Source organism: Podarcis tiliguerta, assembly GCF_965153285.1.
Source record: "Podarcis tiliguerta genome assembly, chromosome: 14".
NCBI classification, from domain to species: domain Eukaryota; kingdom Metazoa; phylum Chordata; class Lepidosauria; order Squamata; family Lacertidae; genus Podarcis; species Podarcis tiliguerta.
Genome location: NC_139547.1, coordinates 43550154 through 43574563, shown reverse-complemented (window position 1 = coordinate 43574563; position 24410 = coordinate 43550154). Strand labels below are relative to the sequence as shown.

At 45.4% G+C, this 24410-nt stretch overlaps 1 protein-coding gene across 4 annotated transcripts in view; it reads left to right on the top strand.

Moving 5' to 3' along the window:
• Positions 1–23937, top strand: part of DAGLB (diacylglycerol lipase beta) — a 30875-nt gene extending 6938 nt beyond the window's left edge. For 3 of the 4 annotated variants that reach the window (XM_083413526.1, XM_083413525.1, XM_083413527.1), the window contains exons 3-16: positions 4001–4152; positions 7492–7666; positions 9951–10212; positions 11244–11369; positions 11561–11688; positions 13680–13806; positions 15146–15229; positions 16779–16856; positions 17059–17139; positions 17289–17416; positions 18512–18580; positions 18686–18758; positions 20300–20553; positions 22865–23937. In XM_083413526.1, the coding sequence (XP_083269652.1) occupies positions 4001–4152; positions 7492–7666; positions 9951–10212; positions 11244–11369; positions 11561–11688; positions 13680–13806; positions 15146–15229; positions 16779–16856; positions 17059–17139; positions 17289–17416; positions 18512–18580; positions 18686–18758; positions 20300–20553; positions 22865–23060 (1933 nt within the window). In that variant the 3' untranslated portion in view covers positions 23061–23937. The remainder of the gene's footprint in view (positions 1–4000; positions 4153–7491; positions 7667–9950; positions 10213–11243; positions 11370–11560; positions 11689–13679; positions 13807–15145; positions 15230–16778; positions 16857–17058; positions 17140–17288; positions 17417–18511; positions 18581–18685; positions 18759–20299; positions 20554–22864) is intronic. The other variant, XM_083413528.1, reaches the window with a different exon arrangement.
• Positions 23938–24410: the final 473 nt, after the last annotated feature.

Sequence of the window (24410 nt, the reverse complement as noted above, 5' to 3'; positions counted from 1 at the left end):
AAGGATGCCTTCCCATCTACACTCTCCTTTCTGACTGTGATAGCTGTGATCTGAGTGTGTCTTCAAAATGTTGAAGAGGCAACACCCTGTTCTGAATTCATTTAGCTTTCATTTTCATGATGCCCTGAAATTTACACTTTTTCAGCAGCTCCTGCTGGCTATCTCTCCTTTTTGTTCTTGGGCTCTTTTGTTCATCATTGGATGAGAGAGGTTAATAAGAAGAATGTTTATAAGCTGGGCTTCTCTCCTGACATTTTGGCATTTATGGGCTAAATAAGGCCAAAGTTGTTATTCAAAGATCAGTAGACTTAGATCAACAGCATCTGATAACTGCAGCTAACAAATAATTGTTCTCTACTTCTTAATAACTCATTAAACTGTGTAGAATCATGGCAGTTTTGTACTTTGTGCATTAACTGTCTCAAAGTATAGGAGAGCATTTAACTTTCCTCATTGTAATTTGCTGCCTTTGGCACTGTTAGAAAGACAATTCAGCAAAAACCCCAGGAAATGAACGACCGAGTTTGTGTGGAGCTGGAGCAACAAAATCTGTTGAACATGCTCTCCTGCACTGTGATTTATATGGTGAGTGTAGTGAGAAATTGATTCTCCCTCTACTAAGAGCTCTTACAGGAAGATCCCTGGAGATTGAGTATTGTTTTACTTAAAGAATGTTCCTTCTATATTACTGAAAGTGCTGCAGATTTTTTCCTGGCTTCAGTGCAGATCAGGAGAAATTTTCTGCTGGCTTCTTGAGACGAAAGAAAAAGTATTACTGTATTTTTCGCCCTATAGGACGCACTTTCCCCCCTCCAAAAATGAAGGGGAAATGTGTGTGTGTCCTATGGGGCGAATGCAGGCTTTCGCTGAAGCCTGGAGAGCGAGAGGCGTTGGTGCGCACCGACCCCTCTCGCTCTCCAGGCTGCAGGAAGCTATCTGCAAGCCTCGCGCGCCTGGGAAGTCCCGCCAGGCTTGCAGGGCTTGGGACGGCAGCCTGCAGCCCAAAGCACGGGGCGAGCTGCGGAGCCCGCCCCGTGCTTCGGGCAGATGTCGGCAAGCTTTGCGCGCCCTGCAGGAGGTCCCGCCGGGCACACAAGGCTTGGGGCGGCAGCCTGCAGCCCAAAGCATGGGGCGAGCTGCGGAGCCCGCCCCATGCTTTGGGCAGATGTCGGCAAGCCTCGCGCACCGGGCTCGCAAGGCTTGCAGGCAGCAGCCTGTTCTGGGGGCTGGGGTCGGGGGGAGCTCGGGCTTCCCCCACGCCAGCCCTGCGCCTGGGGGAAAATAATTTTTCCCCCTTTATTCCCCCCTCCAAAAAACTAGGTGCGTCCTATGGGGCGGTGCGTCCTATGGGGTGAAAAATACGGTATTTCTTCCATGTATTCTATAGCAAGCACCTCATAAATGGAAAGCCATTGATAAAAACGGAAGAAAGAATAATCCATTGATAGTTTCCCCTCATCATGAATTGGTCCAATCTCCATTTGAAGCCATATAAATTAGCGGTCATGGACTCCGTAATTTAGTTATGTGGTGTTCCTCAGATCCCTGTCGAACCACGACTGCATTTAGTGGCAGGCAGCTCTAGCGCATCCTGAGCATTTTGAGGGCTGTAGCCATGTTGAGAGCAAAGCAGTGAATTTCCCTGTAGCCGTCACTTGCAGTTGAAAGCAGGTTACTAGATCAGCAGTGGGATGCAGATGGACCTATATCCAGGCACTTCTGAGCTCATTTCCATAAGTCTTCCGAGGCAAGTCACATAGCAGCAATCGGTGAAGTGAGGGCACCCTCACCTGATCATCCATTGCCTGTGTTGCAGCTGGTTACTGGGAAATGGGGGTGCCTGGGTGGGGTGAAGTTTGGGTGAGCACCACCTTCCTGCTCCCCTTCTACCCCTCAGTAACTTGCAGCAATGGGGGCATTGGGGAGGTCGGGTGAGCACTGCCACCCCACTGACAGCTTGGCTGAAGGTACAGCCGATGATCAACTTTTCCCGTCAACTTCAAGCCTGAGAGCAAAAGCTGCTTACATTTTAGCTAACGAACTCTCAAGAATCTAGCCTCAATCCTAATTCTTCTTATCTGGAAGTAAGCGCCATTGAATTCAGTTGGATTTCCATCTGAGCAGGAATGGTTAAGGCTTGCAGTGTGGAACAAATGCATATTTTGGGTTGAATGCACCGTTCTGATTTTACAGCATGCCCAACTAGCGCAGTTTTCAGTTTCCTTCAGAGGTTGTTGATGTGAAGCAAAGGGCATTTGGAAAATTGAATTCATGAGTGATTTTATAAGATATCTAGGGTTTAACGAGAGGGAAGCTTTCCTCAAGAATGCTTGTGACTGGAAAAGCATATTTTTAAAAGATAGGTAGAAAGATGACTATTTTACCAAATGCACACTGCTTGCTTTTGTGTTCAGTTTATCCCATGGAAATAAGGCTGTGCAATGCAGATCTTGTGTGACAATCTCAGGTATACAAAAATGCTGTCACTCAAGCAGAGTTAAGTGGTTGTGAAACGTTAATTACTTGTTGCAGCACAACAGAAGGTTTCGGCCTTGCTATCCCTGAATGAGGATACTTAATTGATTTAAATTGCTATGGTTGTTTTGAACAATAGACACTACGGGCTAATGTCTTATTCCCCCCCCCCCCTGCTTTGTTGTACTGGGAGATGCAACAGCCTATCAGATTAGGCTAATTGTAGTAAATTTCTTTTTTTCTGTACCCTTCCAAATTAGCTTAGTGAAAATGCAACTCTTGGATGAAATGAGGTTGCAGTCCAACAGGGGCAGAGAAGGTTTTACAGTCCAGGGGCCACATTCCATCATGAGAAGCCTTTTGGGGGCCACTTGCAAGTGGTCGGTGGACCCTGAAGCAAAAGTGGGTTGAACAATTATTAATATGTTTACATGCTACTTTTCTGCCTGAAAGGGACTCAAGGTGGCTTACAGCTAAAATAGAAACAGCAAAAAATATGGGGGGAGGTGGGACTCAGTCATTAAAAACAATTAAACTTCAATGGAATTAAAATGTGTGTGTGTGTGTGTGTGTGTGTGTGTGTACAGGTCATTACAATAAAAACAGACAGCACCAGCCCTTTCTGTACAGACAGTTCCCTAAAGAACTGTCCCTTCCAACTCTACTATGAATCTGCCAGTGGAAGGACAACAAGGAGGGAGCCAGTCTAATTTCTCTAGGAAGGGATTTCCAAAGTTTGGGAGCAGCCACCGGGAAGGCCCTCTCCTACATCCCTACCAAGTGTGCCTGTGAGGGTGGAGGGGTTGAGAGAAGGCCATTGCCTGAAGATCTTCAAGCCCAGGCAGGTTCATATGAGGCAATATGGTCTTTCAGATAGCCTGGACCTAAACTGCATAGGGATTTGTAGGTGATAACCATCACTTTGAATTATGCCTGGAAACAGACTGCTAACCCATGGGGCTGTTGTAGCAAGCCATAACCAGCCCCCGCTCAACCATTTGGCTGCTGCTCTGTGAGCCAGTTGAAGTATATGAGCACTTTTCGAATGCAGCCCCACACAGAGCATGTTTCAGTAATCCAAATGGGGTGTAACTAAGGCGTGTGTCACCGTCGCCAAATCAGGTATCTCAAGGAACAGGCTTCTTTATGCAATAGGCTACATTCCAGGCATGCGGAAGCCAGAGGTTTTCATGCGTAAACACACACATGTACTTTTCCATCTGCCAGCCAGCCAGCCAGCAGGAGGCATTATCAAAGTCGAAGGACACTTTCCAACAAGGAAAGCCCCTGATGTGGGTGCAGAGTAGTGCCAGTGGCCTGGGGAGGGGTGTATCCTAGGGGAAAGTCCCAAGGGCCAGATGGAAAGGCCTGGAGGGCCATATTTGCCCCCAGGTCTGAGGTTCCCCACCCCATATATTTCTTCTAAGTGCATTAATACAGGATTTCACTGAGGATCTGCATCGTGGCCCAGGCTTCCTTCCTTGCTGACGTCTTGTGCCTTTTTTCTTTCTTTTCGTTTTCGCAGGTGGATTGGAATTCTGGTTTTGTACTCCATCCACAAAGGGCAGTTTAACTGCGCCGGTGGAGCGTTGCTGCACAGTTACCTGCTGGTCCTCCTCATTCTCCTGGCAGCCATAATATGTTCTCTGTGTTCTATTTTGTACATCAGCATGCAAGGTGAGTGGCATTCTGCATCGCATTGCAATTGCTTAGCCTGTATGAAAAGCAAAGTGATGCCCGTCCAAACTGCTCTCAAACTGCCAATAAAGAGGCTTGGCATTCAGCATTAATACAGCAAAGGTGGCTGGGGAGGCCAAGTTGTTGTTGTTGTTGTTGTTATTATCCTGAATGCCTTGGCTCCCGAACAAATCAGCTCCCAAACAATCAAAACCCAGAAGTGAGTGTTCCGGTTTTTGAATGCTTTTCGGAAGCCGAACGTCCGACAGGGCCTCCGCTGCTTCCGATTGGCTGCCTTGGTTTCCAAATGTTTTGGAAGTTGAATGGACTTCCAGAACGGATTCCATTCAACTTCCAAGGTACATCTGTAAGTCTCTTAGATGGTGAGCTCACAGGAGGCAACTATTTTATTGTGAGTGCATCATGCAGCATCCAGCAAATGATAATTCTCGGTGTTCAGTTGAAATAACGGCAGCAATGTTTGGAGATTGGTTAGTAATAATTCTTTCCCTCCGATTATTAAAACTCAGCCGGAGGAAATATATTTCATTTTTAAAGCAGTTCAGGGATGATGCATTTTCCCTTCCTCCCATGGGAGACATGGCAGCACTCACCCTGTTACCTGCATTTAGATGTCAGGTTAAGACTTATTTTGTGCTTCAGGCCTTTGGAAATGGCCCAGTTAAGAATGGCATTCCCCCCTCCCCCCGCTCCTGGATTGCTGTCTTACAGTGCACATTGGTTTTATGGTTTTAGGGGATATTGCCGTATTACATTTTAATGAATTGTTTGTGTGCTGCCCAAAGAGCTTTCAGGCTGAAGGGTGGGATATAAATGTAATAAATAATAGCCTTTGAAGTTTGTGTCAATTATTTTTTTATTGGTAATAAAAGGTTGTAAGTTTTACTATGTATTAAAAGTGTGCTATTCAAGACATATTATGTATACATGTGTGTATGTCCCATTAGAGGTGTGTGGGTGTGTATCCCATATGTTTGTGTGTGTTGTATCCATTTGTGCACCCAAATTTTGCTCTCCTCACCTCTCCCCTGCAGCCGTCCATATACAGTGGTACCTCAGGTTAAGAACTTAATTTGTTCTGGAGGTCCGTTCTTAACCTGAAACTGTTCTTAACCTGAAGCACCACTTTAGCTAATGGGGCCTCCTGCTGCCACCGCGCCGCCGGAGCACGATTTCTGTTCTCATTCTGAAGCAAAGTTCTTAACCTGAAGCACTATTCCTGGGTTAGCGGAGTCTGTAACCTGAAGCGTATGTAACCCGAGGTACCACTGTATCCTCAGAATTTGCTCTAGAGGGTTGAGGGTTCACGGGGAGAGGACAGAACAGTCCCATTGGACACAGTCCATATAAAATCTATAGGAGTGTGTGTTCTGTATTGTAATCATTTTCATCAGGAATAATTTTATTATCGACAGGCAGTTGTTGTTGTTGTTATTTAGTCGTTTAGTCGTGTCCGACTCTTCGTGACCCCATGGACCAAAGCACGCCAGGCACTTCTGTCTTCCACCGCCTCCTGCAGTTTGGTCAGGCTCATCTTTGTAGCTTCGAGAACACTGTCCAACCATCTTGTCCTCTGTCGTCCCCTTCTCCTTGTGCCCTCCATCTTTCCCAACATCAGGGTCTTTTCCAGGGAGTCTTCTCTTCTCATGAGGTGGCCAAGGTATTGGAGCCTCAACTTCACGATCTGTCCTTCCAGTGAGCACTCAGGGCTGATTTCCTTCAGAATGGAGAGGTTTGATCTTCTTGCAGTCCATGGGACTCTCAAGAGTCTCCTCCAGCACCATAATTCAAAAGCATCAATTCTTCGGCGATCAGCCTTCTTTATGGTCCAGCTCTCACTTCCATACATCACTACTGGGAAAACCATAACTTTAACTATACGGATTTTTGTCGGCAAGGTGATATCTCTGCTTTTTAAGATGCTTTCTAGGTTTGTCATTGCTTTTCTCCCAAGGAGCAGGCGTCTTTTAATTTCGTGACTGCTGTCACCATCTGCGGTGATCATGGAGCCCAAAAAAGTAAAATCTCTCACTGCCTCCATTTCTTCCCCTTCTATTTGCCAGGAGGTGATGGGCCCAAAGGTATTTATTAAATTAATTAATTATTGCATATCGACTCTGTTATAGTGTTTCCCATCCCAAAGGGTCAGGTTCAGTACCGTATGTTGTTATCAGCCGATCAATGGCTTATCGCCACAGTGATGTTGTTCCACCACAATTTTTGGAGGTTGCTGGGAATCACGAGTGCAGAGAGCGCTGTTGTGCTTCGGTCCTGCTTGTGGGTTTCCCAGAGGCATCTCCCTCGGGTGGTGGCAGACTCTCATTCTTTGGGGTTTTTCAAGCAGAGTTCGGATAGTCATCTGTCATGGATGGATTAGCTGAGATTCCTGCCTTGCAGGGAGTTGGACTAGATGAGCCTTAGGGGTCCCTTCCAACTCTACAGTTCTATGATTCCATGATCTGGTTGGCCGCTGTGAAAACGGGATGCTGGACTAAATGGGCCATTGGCTTGGTCCATGGCTTCTTATGTTCATTCATCACCTTCTGGAATTGGACGCATCTTTGCATCTTGCATTGCAGGATCTATTCCCTTATCTAGAGACGAAGCCCTAAATCTAGAATAACGTTGTGTTTAGTTTGTTAACTAGGACAGTGGACACCTAGGTTCTGCCTGGGTGATGCGAGAGCAGCTGCAGCTCATCCTTGATAACACTAAACCTTGGTTTGGCATTATGTGTGGGCACAGCCTTTGTGTATTTGGTGATACAAACTGAATGGGCTTGCTTTCTTGGAATATGTACAGACATAGTTCACCACTTTATGCATTGTGAATACTATAAACAATACCTTCTAACTGGAGAGAGAAAGATCCTTAGTTTCGTTTCATGCACATTCTTCTCTCTCTCTCTCTCTCTCTCTCTCTCTCTCTCTCTCTCAGATGAATATTCAAAGGCTGCAGCAAGGCTTAGCCTTCAGCCCCATATCCACTTAACCTAGAAGCAAGTCCCCATTGAATTCCGTGGAGGCTTTGTCTGAGTAGACATATTTAGTTCCACTACACTGCTCTGAAGTGTTTATTAGGGCTAGCTTATGCTGTCTGATTGACATATCCATATGTGAATATCTTCCCTTTATCCATATTAACACATTGCTATATTGCTTGTGACGTAGTCATTATCTGCAAAGTTAGTCCTCCTGTCCCAGCCCTTTTTTCAGAAGTATGGACCATATGAACATTTAGGCCACAATTACGCTTGCAATGTCCCTTTTGAAACCAGAGAAACCATTTTATGCTTCTTACTTCGACTGTACCTTTCAGGAACCATTTCCAACCCTGGGCCAAGAAAATCTCTTCCTAAATTGCTCTATCTGCGCTTGGCCCTCTTCTTGCCAGAGCTGGTCTGGGCTGTTGTCGGAGCCATATGGGTATCGGACCGCAGAGTGAATTGCGAAGGGGCTATGATAAGTGCCATATTTGGAACAGTCATTGCCAGGTAAGGATGTTCAGCTGCCTCCGCCTAGAGCGTCTGGGTTGGGTGTTAGCATACCTAAGCATCCTTGCCCAATCTGGCGGCTTCCACATATCATTGGGCTCCCAACTCTCATGCACCCCAGCCAGCATGGCCAATGGTCAGGGATACTGAGAGTTATATTATCGTTTATATTTATTAGATGCTTTCCTCACTAATAAGGGACGCGGGTGGCGCTGTGGGTAAAACCTCAGTGCCTAGGACCTGCCGATTGTATGGTCGGCGGTTCGAATCCCTGCGGCGGGGTGAGCTCCCGGCTTCGGTCCCAGCTCCTGCCCACCTAGCAGTTCGAAAGCACAATTAAGTGCAAGTAGATAAATAGGGACCGCTTTATAGCGGGAAGGTAAACGGCGTTTCCGTGTGCTGCGCTGGTGCTGGCTCACCAGAGCAGCTTCGTCACGCTGGCCACGTGACCCGGAAGTGTCTCCGGACAGCGCTGGCCCCCGGCCTCTTAAGTGAGATGGGTGCATAACCCTAGAGTCGGACACGACTGGCCCGTACGGGCAGGGGTACCTTTACCTTTACCTTCCTCACTAAAGTGAGCCAAGACAACGTATACAGTATAAGGTTGCAGGGAACCAGGCAGAGGGCCTTCTCGGTAGGGGTGCCCACCCTGTGGAACGTCCTTCTGTCAGATGTCAAAGAAATAAACAACTATCTGACATCTGAAGGCAGCCCTGTTTAGGGAAGTTTTTAAATGTTTGATGTTTTATCTTGTTTTTAATATTCTGTTGGGAGCCGCCCAGAGTGGCTGGGGAAACCCAGCCAGATGGATAGGGTGTGTGTGTGTGTGTGTGTAATAAATATTTTATTATTATTAACACTAAAACCAATTACAACAAACGATAGCTACGAATACCTAAAAAATTGTATCTCTACAAATAGCAGACTGGTCTTACAGATCCTGCCCCACTAAAAGAGTACAGTGCAAGTACAGTGGTACCTCGGTTTACGAACTTAATCCGTTCCGGAAGTCCATTCTTAAACCAAAACCATTCTTAAACCAAGGCGCGCTTTCCCTAATTAGGCCTCCCGCCGCCGGTGCCCTTCCACCGTTCGGATTCCGTTCTTAGACCGAGGTAAAGTTCTCAAACCAGGACAATATTTCCTGTTTTGCAGAGTTTGTAAACCAAATTGTTCTTAAACCGGCCTGTTCTTAAACTGAGGTACCACTGTACTTGAAAGTACTTAAGGGTTAAAATCCAGGGGGAGAAGAAAGTTTTTGCTTGACGCCTAAAAATAAAGAAGGTGCTTGGCAGGCCTCCCTGAAGAAAGCACACCACAAGCAGAAGAGCCACCATTTGCGGGGGGGGGGGGGGACGGGACCCTTCTTGTGTTGCCACACTCCTGTGGATGAGGCACACAGAGAAGAGCCCCAGATTACAATCACAGGGTCTGGGTTGGTTCATTGGGGAGAGGTGGCCGATATAGTTCAACAACGTCTGGAGAACCCCAGAATAGGAAAGGCTGATGTACCGTATTTTTCCATCTATAAGACGCCCCCCCCCCCATGTATAAAAAGGTAAAGGTACCCCTGCCCGTACGGGCCAGTCGTGTCCAACTCTAGGGTTGTGCGCCCATTTCACTTAAGAGGCCGTGGGCCAGCCCTGTCCGGAGACACTTCCGGGTCACGTGGCCAGCTTGACATCGCTGCTCTGGCGAGCCAGAGCCGCACACGGAAACGCCGTTTACCTTCCCACTAGTAAGCGGTCCCTATTTATCTACTTGCACCCAGGAGTGCTTTCGAACTGCTAGGTTGGCAGGCGCTGGGACCGGATGACAGGAGCGCACCCCACCGCGGGGATTCCCCTATTTTGGGGGGCTCAGATTTAAGAAAATGGAGAGAGATGTATCTGTGTATAAGACGCCCCCTAATTTTTGACATTATTTTTTAGGGGGGGGGAACTAGTCTTATACACGGAAAAATACGGTAATTGGATATTTCTGTTCAATTACATACAGTTCTTGGACGTAGATTATCTTGGGGCCTCTTCCATTGCCACTGGTTTGGGCAAAATGCTTGCAGGCAGGCGCTCCCCAGGGCTCATTTCTCAAAATGTATCTCCTGCGGATGCTTCTATCCACCACTATCTTCTCCCAGTGCAAACATTGCGGTGGGTTCCCCCCCCTGTTTGTTGGAACTTTGAATTTCTTGGCGCAGGTTCCTAGAACGTGTGAACTGAGCTGGCGTGTCGTGAACAGCCCTCGCTAGCCAGAGTTCATGCAATTCTTCCCTTCTGCCCTGCAGCTGGATTATCATTGTTTTTACCGTGGCGGCCATCGTCATCGTCTTTGATCCGCTTGGCGGAAGGAAGACGGTGTACCTTCCCGATTGCGCCAGTCGCGACCTGGAGAGCAGCCAGTCAGGCCAGCTGTTTTACAATGTTAAGAAGTCTGCCACTCGCGTCTGGGAGAAAAGAATCCGATTGATGTGCTGTTGCATCGTGCAAGATGACGACCACCGAGTCGCTTTTACAACCATTGCTGAGCTTTTCCGCACCTACTTCTCGGTAAGAAGGAAAGGCTTGCTTTCCCCCATATTGTTTTTTTCCAGAGAAAGAGGCCCAAGCTGGGCTTAGGGGTGATGGACATAGGGGTCATTTCTGATACTAGGCCAAGCCACATGAGCAGCCCTAATAATATCTGGGGAAGAGGGTAAAGAGTTTGCTCTTTGTCCATAATGGTAATGTTGAGGAGATTTCACCCCTCCCATTGCAAGAATCTGCTGATTTTCCAGAGAGAAGGAGGCGGATTGTGCTCCACTACTTATTCCGCTCCATCCTCACTTCAAAGAGAGAGACTGAGTGTTATCTCTGTGTAGATAAGGTCGCTGCAGAAAGCAGCTGTGACACTCAGTGCAGTCCAGCGTCTCCATTTGTATATAGTTTGTATAGTACAATAGCTGTAGTGAATAAAAGAATATATTCTTCAGCGCTGTCGTCCGAGTGATTTATGCTCTGCTATACTCTGCTGTGCATGGCTGTCTTCTGGAAGTGAGTTCAGTGCTCACAGCTCTGAGTTGTGAGTCCACAGCACTTAGACCTGTTCCTGTGAGAAAGGTGGTCTTCTGGAAGTGCTACCCCAGCTCGCCTGGCCCAGTCGGGGCTGAAGTGGTTGAGCCCAGTCGGTGGCACTGGCTCAAAGGCGAAGCTGACAAATGTGTCTCTCATATATGTGCTTTTAAATTCGCTGTGTGTGACATCAAGCATGTTGAAAAGGGACCAATCACATGTCTGTCTTTTGCTCCTCAGTACCTTTTGCATGTGATTCTGAGGTTCTCTGTGCAGGCGACTCCTAATTTCTGTGGGGGTTTTGTTCCAAGGCACCGCATGTTTAAGTGAAATCAGATATCTTTGGAACGCCTTTGGAAAAGCCTGCAAACACCCCATTCCGCCCCTTTTCTTGAGTTTTTTTGGTCACTTCTGGGCTCAGCGCGATGTGTGCATGCGTGATTCTGCTCATATTGCATGTGCCAAATACGGTCGCTGCCTGAAAATGTTTTTGTTTTCTTCTGAACGTATCTGTCACTTTCTCTCTGCAGGACACCGACTTGGTGCCAAGTGACGTTGCAGCGGGGCTCACTCTTCTCCACCAAGAGCAAGATAAAGTGGAAAATTGTCCCAAGGAGCCTGAAGAAATTATTACTCAGTCACCATTAACTCCTGCGGTAAGACTGCTGGATGTTTTGAACTCGTCGTCCGGGTTCAGATGCTGCATATATGCTCAGATCTTCTGTGGGAGGGAAACTCACCTCTGAGGGCCCTGTCTGGTGGGGCACCTCTTAAAATTTCCCACAATTGATATAACCATACCCATGTTCATCACCATAGCCACCTTCACTCTCTGTTCCTTCCCCAGGCCGATGATTTGGATGCAGAATTAGAAAATGCCGCTCACTACATGAAGTTTGCCGTGGCTACTTATGGTTGGGCCTACTACATAATGGCAAACCCTTTTACAGGCCTCTGTAAGCTTAAAGGAGCCTGGTAGGTTGATGCACTGTCTAAAACAGGTTGGCAAATTTAATTCTTTAATATGGCATGTTAAACACGAGTATTAAATGTGGTGGCTCATCGTATAAGAAAGTTGCTGTTTGCAGTGTAGCATTTGAGGAGGCTCCACTCTGGGGGTTAACTTGATAACATGTCAAAATATGATTGTTGTTTTTCAAAGAATTGCTAGCTTTTTATATAGGTTCAGAAAGCTTGGAAACAGAGAATGGGTGGTGTAAACTGAGCTGTATAACTGAGTTGTTTAAAATATAAAATTACTCTTCATAATGTAGGGCCGGGGAACCTGATGCTCAGGGGCCAAATGTGGCCCCCAGGCCTCTCTGTGTGGCCCTTGCGTCTTTCTCCAGGCCACAACCCTCACTGGCTCTCCTTGGCAACCCAGATATTTTTATCTGTCTGGGAATGTGTGCTTGAACTCTGACAATGCCTCTTGCTTGCCTGGGTGGGGGACTGAGTCACAGGAGTGGACATAAGAAAATCCCCGGTAGATCAGATGAAAATCCCATCTAGTCATAGATAGAATCATAGAGTTGGAAGGGACCCTGAGGGTCATCTAGTCCAACCCGCTGCAGTGCTGTCCCATACAGGGATCGAACCTGCAACCTTGGCGTTATCAGTACCACGCTCTAAGCAATGGAGCTACCCCAGCATTTTGTCCCCACATTGGCCACAATTCGGACGTGCGTGCAACTCTTTGCATTGTGATTCCCAGAAACTGGTATTCAAAGACATGTTGCCCCTGGTTGCGGAGTTTTTCTGCCTTCCCTTTTATTCTCCTTGCCCTCTGTTATCCTTGCACCATCCCTGTGAGGTAGGAGACCTGTTGCAGAGATTGAGCAACTGGCGCAAGGTCACCTAGCTAGCTTTGTGCCTGAGTGGGGGATTTGAACCCTGCACTCCCAGGTCCTTGTGGGTTGCTCCAACCTGGGCTTGTCAGTGTTGGCACCCTCATTTGATTCAAAATCCCATAAACCCCAGCCAGCTTGTCCGGTAGCCTTATATGATGGGAGTCAAAGTCCACCAACATCTGGAGGGATGTAGGCTCCTCATTCTGTATTAGGGATGAGAACCCAGAGATTGATTGATAGGTGAGGGCAGTCCCTCTTACAACTGGGTCGGGGGGGGGATGATATTTGAATTTGATTTCCTATGCTTCTGTTATGCAGTTTAAGAATTTGTAATGCAACCTATGCAGGTTTTACTCAATAGCAAGTCCCACTGAGTTCAGTAGCACTTACTCCCCATTTCCCTTTATGACTCGCAACGCAAGGAGAGCCGGTATGGTGTAGTGGTTAGAGTGCTGGACTCAGACCAGGGTTCGAATCCTCACTCAGCCATGATGCACACTGGGTGACCTTGGGCCAGTCACTGTCTTTCAGCCTAACCTACCTCGCAGGGTTGTTGTGAGGGTGGGAATAAATGAGGAAGAGATGTACAGTATGCATGCCACCTTGAACTCCTTGGAGGAAATAGGTGAAAAGGTAAAGGGACCCCTGACCATTAGGTCCAGTCATGGCCGACTTTGGGGTTGCGAGGGAGCCGGCGTACAGCTTCTGGGTCACATGGTCAGCATGACTAAGCTGCTTCTGGCAAACCAGAGCAGTGCACGGAAACACCGTTTACTTTCCTGCCAGAGTGGTACATATTTATCTACTTGCACTTTGACATGCTTTCGAACTGCTAGGTTGGCAGGAGCAGGGACCGAGCAATGGGAGCTCACCCCGTTGCGGGGATTCGAACCGCCGACCTTCTGATCGGCAAGTCCTAGGCTCTGTGATTTAACCCACAGCGCCACCTGTGTCCCTTGGAGGAAATAGTGGGATATAAATTCATTAAATAAACAAAACTGACGTGCTAGCAATCTTCAAAAGAAGCCTTGTGAGAGGCTTCTTTTACTTGGGAAGTGTAGCCGATTTGAATTTTGCATGTCTCATTTCTTCTTCTTCTGTCTTCAATTTATGAAGTTGTAGAAGCAGCCCAACAGAGACCGATATAATCGGCAGCGATCGTCTTAACATGAATTTTGGAGCGATCTTAAAAATCACAGGACTTCAGTACAGAGATTTCATTCACATCAGCTTCCACAATAAAGTAAGCCGTTGGAACAAAAATAAACCGAGTTGGTTCTTAGTAATTTCTTAATTATTTTTAAAGTCCGGAAATGAAAAGGGGTTTTCCACTCAGGCCGTTGATGTCAGTGGTTAGAGACCCAACCAGGATAGCTGAAACATAGTTTGAAACAGAAAACAGCCTTTAATAGACAGCAAGCCTATTCGACAAGGTTGGGCAGTTACGGCAAGAACGCTCTCTGCTTTAACATGGTGACGAAGGAAAGGAGTTATTTCAAATCACAAAGGGTGGCATCCACTAGCACAAGAATTTCCACTTGTGCAACAGAACTCTCTCTCCTCCCCCCCCCCACGTACCCTGTGCCTTCCCCAAAACTTCTCTTGAGGGTTGATGGAACCCCCAGAAAATATTTAGGGGGCACTTGGGGGAGAGGATAGGGAGGGGAAGTTCCGTTGCGCAGCCCAAAGTCATTGCACTGATGGGACGAGTTTGTTGAATGAATGACAGGTTTAAGAGGTACCACTGTACATAAAAACAGTGCTTTTTTCTGGGGGGACGCAGGGGTAAACATACCCCAAAACATTTTGTGAATCTTTGTACTTTTGTCCATTTACTGTACAGCCGTACCTTGGTTTTCGAACAGCTTAGTTCTCAAACGTTTTGGCTCCCAAACGCCGCAAACCCGGAAGTGAGTGTTCCGGTTTGCAAACTATTTTTGGAAGCTGAATGTCCAATGGGGCTTCCGATTGGCTGCAGGAGCTTCCAGCAGCCAATCAGAAGCTGCACTTTGGGTTTTGAACGTTTTGGAAGTCGAATGGACTTCCGGAATGGATTCTGTTCGACTTCCAAGGTATGACTGTATTTGAACTATCAAATGGTGGTTTTCTTGAGTAAAAATGAGAGTACCCCTAAACATTTTAATGGAAAAAAGCACTGCATAAAAATATGCTTGGCCTGTGGGACTCGCTACCACATGACATTCAATAGCCAGTGCCATAACAGACTTTTAAAAAAAGATACATAACTCTGTAGAGGCTGGATCCATCAGCAGTTACCAAGAGGAGCCAATGAAGCAGGAATTGCATGGAAACCATCTCTCAAGGATGCTGTAGCTGCATCCTGCATTGAGCAAGCAGGGGGTCAGACTGGTGTGACTGGTTTCCATGCAATTCCCACCTCGTTGGCTCCTCATCCCGCAGGCAGTCCTCATCATCTGTCAGTCAGAGAGAGGGACTGACCTCTCCCTGCTTACAAGCCTTCCAGAGGCATTTAGATGATGCAGTGGCTGAGCTAAGCGGACCACTGGCATGACCCAGTGTGGAAGATCTCATGCTCCCATGCCCGCCCTTGTGTTTTTTAGATTTATGAGATCCCGTTCTACATTGCACTGGATCACAAAAAAGAGGCCGTCGTCGTCGCTGTGAGAGGAACCCTGTCATTTGAGGTAATATCTATTTCATGAAATTGAAAAATTGGGAGCACGGCTTACATTACTTTTTGTTTTCTATGGCTTGGCATGGATAATCGCTGGCGAGTTGTTACAGAAATATTAGTTCTGACGTGTTGGGTCAACAAACATCATTTGGGGATTCTAGCTGGCATTTTTAACATCTAGGGCATAGGTGAGCAATGTTGTGCTCTCCTGGTGTTAACTGGATTTCAGCCTCCCATCAGTCCCAGGCAGGAATTATGACAGTTGTCATCCAGCAACACCTGGAGGGACAAAGTCAGCTGCTGCTGCTCTAGTATGAATGGGAAGTTTATATAGGAATAACTTGTCTGTACGTCATCTAAATGCGTGGCGCATCCCTGTATATATTATAATCACCACCAGTTGCATTTTCAGTGGATTTCAAAACAGTTTGGACACCTTTGTGTACACGATGAACTGGCAGCATGTATGCAAAACCCTGTAGTGCCAGATGTAGTACTTGGCATGAGAATCCTTTTCTTATTTTTTTATTTATTAACTTTTTTTTAAAAAAAAGAATTAAATATCTTAAGAAATACTATGCAAGAAATCAAATGTATCAGATATATGCAGCAATACTACTATGTCTTTGCACTTCATATATCTCAGAAGTCTAATCTCATTACTTCTTTTACTGAGAAGTGTATTCCAAAAAATAAAATAAATAAAAACCGCACTGATTTTAGCTATGATACCTTATTTGGGCTATCTCTTTCCTTTGCTTGCTATATTATTATAATCAGTGCCCTCCATAGCCTATATAATCAGCCAAGCATTTTTAAAATATAGTTTAATAAATATTTTCTTTGGTTACAAAAGCTCGTGCTTTGTCTTTTTCAGCCAAGCATATTTGTTTTGGGTTTTGCTTTTTTAAAAAAAATGAGCAAATACATACAAATCAAAACTTTGAAATGTGAGAAGTAGAAAAAAGATTTTAAAAGGTTACAAAGAACAAAAAAAAAGAAAGAAGAAAAGAAGAAGTCTAAATAAATTACATAAACTAATACAATTAAATCTTAATGAAGATCAGAAAAGATCATAGATGGAACAGCATTAATTTATTCATTATTTAAACAGTTACCTCATACATATTGTCTGTTTTCCTAAGAAGCTAACACTTCTTGGGTATTTCATTTTTCATATTCTTTTGTTCTTTGGACTGCCAAGCCAAGCCAAGCATATCTGATTCCTCCACTGTCTTGGTCAGTTTCTGTGAAGCCAAAATGAGTGCCCTCCAGATGCCATTGGACTACAATTCCCATCAGCCCCAACCAAGCACGGTCAATGGGATGGTGGGAATTGTAGTCCGTAGCATCTGGCGGTCACAATGCTGACAGCCCATGCTCTAGATGTTAACATGCCTTCCAGAATACCTTGAGTATAAAAGCCTCTGCCATCCGATGTCCAGTGGTGTCAACTCTTCAAGAAGGTATTCCTGATCCTGGCAGTGGGTGGTGTTCTTTGTGTATGTTTGGCAGGCAGCCAAAATGCCGAAACTGCATTTCCTTTATTTTGCATGCAGGACGTCCTCACGGATCTCTCGGCAGATTGCGAACACTTGACATTGGAAGACGTTCTGGAAAATGGTTTTGTGCATAAGGTCAGCAGGTAGTTCTGTGACAGCTTTGCAAAGCCTGGAGATCCAAAACTGTTTGTCCCTGTGTGTCCAGTGAGATGCTGGGCAGACTCCCAGGGGATCCAGATAAAGGGTCTCATGCTCTACCGACTGAGCTATGGATTTAAGCACATATTGCAAACACAAACGAGCTTTCAAACTGAGACACTGTTTTTTTGTCTCCTAGGGGATAACCCAGGCCGCCAACTATATTTACAGAAGGCTAATAAATGACGGGATTCTGAACCAAGCCTTCACAATTGCTCCTGTAAGTTGTCACTTCCAATCTCTGGGCGTGCATCCCCCTTGCCTCCAACCTACTCTCCAACATGTTCTGTTGCAGGCATTTAGCTGAGCTGCTCAGTTCATCAATATTTCTGTTTGTGTCCTAGCCCTTTCTGTGTTTTTTATCTCTAGGAATATAAACTAGTTGTCGTCGGCCACAGCTTAGGAGGGGGAACGGCCTCCATTTTGGCGATCATGCTCAAAAACGCATTCCCCAATGTGCGATGTTACGCCTTTTCTCCACCAGGGGGTTTATTAAGGTAAATTATATTAATTTTCTATCCCCATTTCAGGACAGAAATCTGTTGGCAAATAGAGCAAGGGAGCCCAGCCTAGCTTAGCACGATGAGCTTTGAGAAACCAGGGGACATGAAATGATGTAAAGATAACTTGGGTCAGCTTAGGAAGAACTTATGTGAATTGAACTGGTTTGGTTCTGCATATAGATTTCTCCCCTGTAAGAGATGAACTACGGTTTCAAAAATGAACTATGATTCCTCTAGTTTATTTCGGACTCCTTTTATTAAGTGTAGCGTGTCCATCCCCCTCTATCCACAACAATCTGAGTAAGAACATTGTGTTCTTGAATAACCGGTAAGCAATGAAAAATAAATTGGCTCTGATAATGATATGGCTCTTTATAAAAAGCAAATAAATTAAAAGCACAAGGAGACCATTATTGCTCCAGACTTGGTCATCCACAAAGAGGTTTCTACATCTAAGATCAGATAGGATCATCTGTATAAAAGAACAGAACGGCTTTCCACCCTATGTGACCTCTCCTGCCCATCTGCTTCCACATGTACACAGACCTGTACATGTGGGAATGGTTTAGTAATCGACACAAGGTTCCTTTCCCCCCCCCTTGAGCTCAACAAGGTTGGCACTGGGACTGTGCAAGTGGAACAGCTTCCCCGCAAATGCAAGCCCTGCATGGCGCACAGACAAGTCATGTGCAGAGATCTATCGATGGGCAAATACTGTATCTTTGCATGCATGTCTGCATGTGCGCATTATGCACATGAAAAGGGGAACCGTTGTCTTGGAAGATAACTCTACCAAATGCTGGTCCCAAGGGAAGGTCTTGCACTCTGGAAAGCATTCCAATTGTTCTGACTTTTTTTTTAAGGGGTGGGGAGACATGATTGTGGTGCAAACAGTGGTAACATTTGGTCATATTTTATGTATCAGTGATAGAAGATGCTCAGTGTAATTCTCTCTTGCTTAAGGCCCTTTTCTGAATGAAGTAATTTGGAGCACTTTTAAAACTCTTGTAATGCATGTCTGTATAAGGAAACTGGCAGTAGGTTTCAGTTAGCGTTTCTTTTCTTTAACACCCTCCTTTTCTTTTTAAGCAAATCACTTGCGGACTATACTAAGCAGTTTATCATATCTGTCATTGTCGGGAAAGATGTTGTTCCAAGGTAAGGATGCAGTGTACTTGCTGATTCAGTTTGAAAGTGATGTTCTTGGTCAGACGGCTTAATGAGTGCTTATCTCCTTCCCCCTCATTGTTGTGTACCAAACAGGCTAAGCATGCCCAACATGGAAGACCTAAAAAGAAGGATCATTAGGATAGTTGCCAACTGTAACAGACCCAAGGTAAAAAGACAAACCGTTCTAAAAATCTGAATGCTGTTTTAATGGTCACAACCTCTGCGAACACAAGGCATATGTTAAAATTCTCAACAAGTATACGTAAAATGGGACGCAGGTGGCGCTGTGGGTTAAACCACAGAGCCTAGGACTTGCCAATCAGAAGGTCGGCGGTTCAAATCCCCGCGATGGGGTGAGCTCCCGTTGCTCGGTCCTTGCTCCTGCCGACCTAGCAGTTTGAAAGCACATCAAAGTGCAAGTAGATAAATGGGTACCGCTGCGGTGGGAAGGTAAACGGTGTTTCCGTGCGCTGCTCTGGTTCTCCAGAAGTGGCTCAGTCATGCTGGCCACATGACCCGGAAGCTGTACGCCGGCTCCCTCAGACAGTAAAGCAAGATGAGCGCTGCAACCCCAGAGTCAGTCACGACTGGACCTAATGGTCAGGGGTCCCTTTACCCTTTATACGTATAACCTGTCGTTTAAATATATGCATTATTTTTGTAAAATAAAGCTGCCCGTTAAGATACATGTCAGCCATGTATAGCTGGGCAGGCAAATGAAAAACCTTTTTTTTTTTAGCAAGCACTGAAAACCAATGCATTGTGCAAGGAGTTTCAGGGTGCAGCTCCTGTCACACTGAAAAAGATACTCATTACAAGTGTGAAAGAGACTTCGTGGCCCTTGTAAATGTACTAGTTCCACAGATTGATGTATTGGGTAAGGCAGTCCCTCAAGTAAACTGGTCCCAAGCTGTTAAGAGCTTTGACTCAGTATCAGGTTCAGCCAGTGCAGAACTCTGAGCACAGGTATTATGGGCTGACAGGGTCTCTCACTCCTGTCGGCAACCGTGTTGCAGTTTCTGGACCAAGTGCAAGGGAAGTCCCAGATATAATGTGTTGCATTAGCCCAGTCTTCCCTTCCTCCCTAGACCAAGCCCAATAATTGCTGGTGTACTTGTCGGGAGTTTCATATGCAGTTAGTTGTATATAGCGGTGAAAGGATTTGGGATTCTAGAGATCATGTGCATTAGATGCAGAAAATTCCATTCTAGGTTGACTCTGGCATCTTCCCTGTTCAAAAGGGCTTTCGTGGCAGGGCTGGGAAGGATATTGTGGAGTTGTTGCTGTTATCAGTCAGGACAGCCAGAAATAAATAAAGTTTCATTTTCCTCAGTCAGTAGCCACCTGTGCTACCCAGAAAGTTTCAAAAGCAGTTTTTGACATGGCATCGAAAGACAGAGTCATACTTGCTAGGATATTATAGACCTATTCCATGAGCCTAGCAGTCTGTTTGACTCCAGACCGTTAGTAACGATGAAGCTGTCTGTCAAAGATGTCTGAGATTTCACTTTTTTGCTCTGATATGCATTGTGGGAGCAGGGAAGTAATTGCACAGGCGTCATACTTTTGGAATAACAGCACAGAATTATTGTGGGTGTAGATGTTCTTTAAAACTTCTCTGCACAAACTGAAATGATCCCACTTAGCCAAATGGCTTCGCGGTTTCTCATATGCTCTCCTTTTCTCTTTCAATTTCTCCTCGCACAGTACCAGATCCTGCTACATGGCTGTTGGTATGAAGTATTTGGAGGAGAGCCTGATAACTTTCCAACGGAACTGGATGGTAGAAACCAAGATGCTTTGACTCAGCCTCTTCTAGCTGAAGAAAACTTAATGGTTCATCAGTCTCCTTCTTACACTACTCTAGGTGGCGACTCGCCTTTAAGCTCTCCGGCTCAGTATCCGCGTCTCTTTCTCCCTGGGAGAATCATCCACATTGTAGAAGAAAGCAGCACAAAGAGGTAAACGACTAACCTGTTATCAGTGACCCCGTGCTCCCCAGCCCTCTCTCTCTCTCTGCCCCGAATCTGCACTTACATTCGGAAAACTCTTTTGGCAAGGATTGAGTGAGGAAAGGTGCGGTGAGGAAAGGAAAGATGTGGAAATAATGGTATTGTGTGGCTCGCAGAACATTTCCCTCGATCTGACCAGGTGTCCCAAGAAGCTCAGTTGTTGCAATTATTTATTATCCTAAGCTATATGGAACAGTCTTTCAGAAATCTAGCATTTTGTTTATTGAACATAGGTGTATACCACTTTTCTCAAACTCTAGGCAACTTACATAAAAATAAAGCATCACAACAAAAGCACTTTAGCAGGCAAAATGCAGGAATACAGAGCACCCTCTCACCCATCAAGCCAGCCTCTTCAAAATTCACCCCAGATTGGGTTTGCAGCTTTTTGGGAAGTCCTTGAGAGAGTTGTTGTTTCTGATAAAGGAAATCATCCCCAAAGCCTTGCATTGAAGGTTCTGCTCAAGGTCATTGGACTACTTGACATAAAAGGCGCATGGCTTGACCCAGGCTTCCTCAACCTCAGCCCTCCAGATGTTTGCAGACTACAATTCCCATCATCCCTGACCACTGGTCCTGCTAGCTAGGCATCATGGGAGTTGTAGGCCAAAAACATCTGGAGGGCCAAGGTTGAGGAAGCCTGGCTTGACCCAAAGATTTTCACACTGAGTTATGGAAGTTAATGCAGAGAGACACCTCTCTTAACACTGGTTCCGGGCTTTGAAGGGCATCATAGGTGTGTATTAACACCTCACGTGTGTTTTTTTTTTTAAATATGGTGTTGATTGCCTATCAAGCTAGCACTGTGCTCACTGTACTTCATACTAGCCAGTTGTTGTCTCAGTGAGAAGCAGAGGGCTATCTAACGGTAGTTTTCTTATGCCTTCATTATGCACTTTTTCCAGGGGCACAGTGTTTCAACGTGCCATCTGTTTTGCTTAACCACCACCTAAAATCGCAGATAGGGTTGAGGGAAGAGCTTGAGGACTCATGTCCACTGGTTTCTTGCCCTAGACAGCCTGCTCCATTTTTACATTTGTAATAAAACCAGCACAACTTCCCTGTCTCAGATTTTTGTTGACCTCACAAAAACAGAATCTATTTTAATAGCTTTCTCGAGCAGGGCAGCGTTAACACATTTTCGGCACTGAATAGTTGCAGAAAACTATTTATTACTGCAAGGTTTGGAAAACTTTTGATAAGAACATTATTAAAACCCTGCCGCTGCCCCCCCAAAAAACCCCCTGCTCTTGCTGTATTTTGCAATTGAACAATATAGAAGTGATTTTCTTACAGTACTGTAGTTTCCTTCCACAGGTAAAAAAAAAAAGTAATATGCGCTCAGGCATCGAGGCTCGTTGGGTAGCTATTCTTACTGTGTGTCATATTTTTTGCATTGTGCCTCACCTCTTCTGAATCGGTTTAGATGGTGGTATGTTTCTTTTTTAAAAAAAGCAAGTAAGGAGAAGTTTGTAAAAAGCAGGGGGGATTGCAAAAAGGAAAAAAAAAATCAGTGAAACAGAGTAATCTCCAAAAAAAGAAAAACGGTGTGACAGTATGAAAAATTTCAAAGGGGGGGTAGTCATTGCTAGGTACAGAGGGTGTTTCACAAGTGGGGTGCCATACCACTCAATATTATCAGCTGCTTCTTACAGAATATATTGAGAGAAGCTCACATTCCTGTCTCAGCCCCTGGATGGAGTGGCATGGGAGAAGGGAGTCGTTTCACTGCCTCCTAAAAAAGTTGTCATTGAGATTACTCCTACAGCTGCTGGCAGTGCACTGCAGGTGGAAGTCACAGTCACAGGAGGCAAGTTGTCTTTCAAGAAGTTCGGGCAGATCGTGTTGGCTTGGCTGCAGCTATTTCTAAAAATCAACTTCCTTTTCCTGTCTACCCTAGGAAAGAGGATGCAGCCTTTCTTAACAGAACTTCCAAAATCACGTGCACCAGGGATGAGGAGCCTGTGGGCCTCTCCAGATGGTGCCTGCTTCTCAATTCATAGTGGGGCACAGAGGGCAGCCTAGTTGGTGGTCAGGTTTGGGGAGTTGCAGCCCAGCCTGATCCACTGCTGGCAGGCAGTTCCTGATAAGATTGCCCCTGTCGGAATGCAGCCATCCACAAGGCAGGGAAAGGCTTCAATGGCCGAGTTCAAAGTCCTGCTTGAGTGCTTGGAGCTACATTATGTATTTACAAAGATCAATCAGTAGATGCTGAAATCAGGGGTGCAAGTATTCCACTGACACGTTGTCCTTTTTCCAGGTGGTGTTCTTCAGACGTCAAGTACACTGCAAGCTGGTCAAAAGAAACCGCCTTTGGTAATATTTTAATAAGCCCCAAGATGATAACTGATCATATGCCAGACATCGTCCTCAAAGCTCTAAATAGCTTGGCTCAGGAAAACGCGCCTTGCATTTCTTGTCGAGCGCAAGGAGACTTTTCTACAAACATTGTATAATTGAAGGCAAAGAGGACAGCAGCCTATCAAGTGTGTTTGGACAGGCAGGCCTTTCGTACTTAACTCATGCCCCCTCAGTAGGAGCTGAGCAGGGCAGGTCTTCAACATTTTCAGGACGAAGCAGAGGACACACTTCTTTGCGTTGCAGAGATTTTTCTGGGGTCCTTTTCAAGGCGAGCTGTTTCACTTTAACAGAAGCAAGTGAGCCCATCATGATTTCTAACCATCAATCAGTGGCAGCTGGTACAGAGAACTGCGAGGCTGATGGGAAGGAAGGCAAGACTAGCTAGAGTGACCATATAGGTTCATACTTTACGGTCTACCTCTGCCTTACATCTGTTTCACATAGCAGAGCTGGCCACCCCGCCAGGTTGATAAAGCACTTGTAAAAAGGAGACATGGGAAAATGAAAATATTAAATTGAAGACAACTCTACCACCGTTCCGGATATACAAAGTGACACCCCCACTCCCCAAGAGGTGAGCTGAACTTCAGCCTATTATTGGCACTTCCCTTCATGGCAGAAATCTTGTTTTCTTTGCTGTTGAAGGAAGCCTGCATTTTATAACTTTTGTAGGCTTAAATGCTACTTGGGTTCATGTGCAATATTTGTCTACTTTTGCTTACTGTTCAGTGCTGCTGAATGTGCATTTAATTATATAGAAGGGTTAAATCCTTGCTTATGGTATTATTCCATATTGCCCCATTCTAGGAGAATTGTGAAAGATCATTTGGACTAGCTATGTAAAAAAAGTTTCAATTTTAAAATATTCCTACTTGCAATCTTGTACAGTTAAAACGATTGTGCAGCAAATGATGTCACTAAAATGATGTTTTACTAAATGCAAGACCTTCAGAAACTGCTTGCCAAGCAGAATCAGTGTTTTGTGATGGTATTTGGTCATAGATTTAGGTTCCAACTGAAAATGGAAATAGGAGATAATCTTGTTACATTACGCTATACTTTGGCTTGTTAGTTTTCAGTGGAAAATACTAAGAAGCCTGTCCCCCAGTCTGGATCACAACAGATTGGAGTTATTTCTTAGCTGGGCTTTTCTCTCTGCTCCGCCAAAAGGATTTCTGTAAGGTAGTGGTTAAAAACGTTATCACTTTACCTTGGTTTTTTTACATTTGAGATTGATGACTGAAGTGGAGAACAAGTTGAAATTAGTGAAACTTCGTACAAGTGACATCTGCACAGCAAGCACTCTGGTACTTGTTTGTAGAAGGGCAATCTTTGTCAAAATCAAAAAATGTTATGCATTTTTCCCCACATGCAGATGCTTCCAAGCGTAGGTAACCCACTCCAGGGTGGGTTATGCATTCACATGAAAACAAAAGACTTAAAAA